Raw genomic sequence first — 1,603 nt, forward strand, 5'->3', positions numbered from 1 at the left:
TGCTTGGTTTTCAGCGGCGATTTCGCTCAAGACGTTCTACGCTAAGCCTTGCCTAATTTAGTTTATTTTTAATGATCTAACGCTACACAAGTTTCCCGAAAAATGTAACAAATTCTACAAGATTTTAAAAACATTTTCTTTCAGTGGCGCGGTTACTTAGAGACTGGAGCCAGCCAAAGAATTAAAATTCAAGCCCATTTTCTGGAGCAAATTTCGCAGCACGGTGCCAATGGATCTTTAAACATTCCAAGTGAATGTATATACATGTATAGTTTTTTGGTTAATTTCTATGCGAATGTTGAGTGAAAATTTTCAAATATCAAATATGGTGAATCTTATTAATAGTATTAATACGATTTGTTTTTAAATTTGACGCTTTCGTCTTCGTCGTGGTGTTCAACTTTAATTCGTGTACCTCATTTAGCTCTGCCGCATCTCGGCATTCCATTTCTTCCCGTTTTATTATTGACGGAATTGATACCAGGTCGATAAAGTCAAATGGCTCTTCTTTGATGCGCGTGGCGTCTATTTTCAAACATTCCTTGCCGAAGAGAGTTCCTCTACTGACGCGAAGGTGCCCAATACGGTCTGTGAGATCCGTTTCGCTTTTATTGGCATCGATAAAAATCGCTCTTCGAGTGAAAGATTTAATCTGTGCATTCGTTAGCTGACGTAATTTCACCTTACAAGACTTAACTCCCATTTGACGACATGGGGCGTTGAATTGTCTAATTTGTGGGGGCGTTATGGTGTCTGGTTTTCGGCTGACGCTAATTCCAGTTTTCTTGCCTGCACTACCACAATTTCGAAGGTGAGATTTGAGAGATGACTTCAAAGTGAAGTTCTTATCGCATTCGGGACACTTGTGGGCTTTCCCTTTTGCGTGATTAAATTTTTCGTGGCGGATTATATGCCATTGACGTTTGGAGCTGTAGTCGCATTTTGGACATTTGTAAGGCCTCTCGTGCGTGTGCCTTCTTATGTGTCCAATCAATGAGGATTTGTGTGCTGCCGAATAAGTACACTGGTCACATTTATAGGGTTTATCTGCAGTGTGTGTTCGTTTGTGAAAAATGAGGTGTATTCCCTGGGTAGATGTGTAACTACATTGGTCACATTTGAAAGGTTTCTCTTTGGTGTGCGTTCTTTTGTGAATTTTAAATACTTTTGAGTGTGCATGTGTAGCTGCACTGGTCACAATTGAATGGCTTCTCACCTGAGTGTCTTCTTTTATGTAATACCAAATAGCTCTTTAGCGCGGTTGTGAACTTACATTCGTTACATTTGAAAGGTTTCTCACCAGTGTGGGTTCGTTTGTGTAAAATGAGGTGGATTCTTTGTTTAGCTGAGTAACGACACTGATCGCATTTGAAAGGTTTTTCTTTTGTGTGCGTTCTCATATGTTCAATTAGTCAGCTTTTATGTATACATGAGTAATTACAATGATCGCATTTGAAGGGTTTCTCGCTCATGTGGGTTTTTGTGTGTTCAATGAGTTTCCAATTTTCTGTACTTTTGTGCGCTGGAGTAGTTACATTGGTCACATTTGAAGGGTTTTTTGCCTGTGTGCGTTTTCATATGTGCAATTAGTTGTACGTTCTTT

General features: G+C 39.5%; 1 protein-coding gene across 1 annotated transcript; it reads right to left on the reverse strand.

Moving 5' to 3' along the window:
* Nucleotides 1-233: 233 nt before the first annotated feature.
* On the reverse strand, nucleotides 234-1,400 carry LOC149949766 (uncharacterized). The gene is made up of 2 exons (XM_090169060.1): nucleotides 1,217-1,400; nucleotides 234-1,131 (listed from the first exon to the last, which is right to left on the reverse strand). The coding sequence occupies exons 1-2, from the start codon at nucleotides 1,398-1,400 to the stop codon at nucleotides 320-322; spliced, it is 996 nt and encodes a 331-aa protein (XP_090025186.1). The 3' UTR covers nucleotides 234-319.
* Nucleotides 1,401-1,603: the final 203 nt, after the last annotated feature.

This window comes from Leiobunum rupestre, chromosome 3, assembly GCF_980474605.1.
Source record: "Leiobunum rupestre chromosome 3, qqLeiRupe1.1.hap1, whole genome shotgun sequence".
Classification (NCBI taxonomy): domain Eukaryota; kingdom Metazoa; phylum Arthropoda; class Arachnida; order Opiliones; family Sclerosomatidae; genus Leiobunum; species Leiobunum rupestre.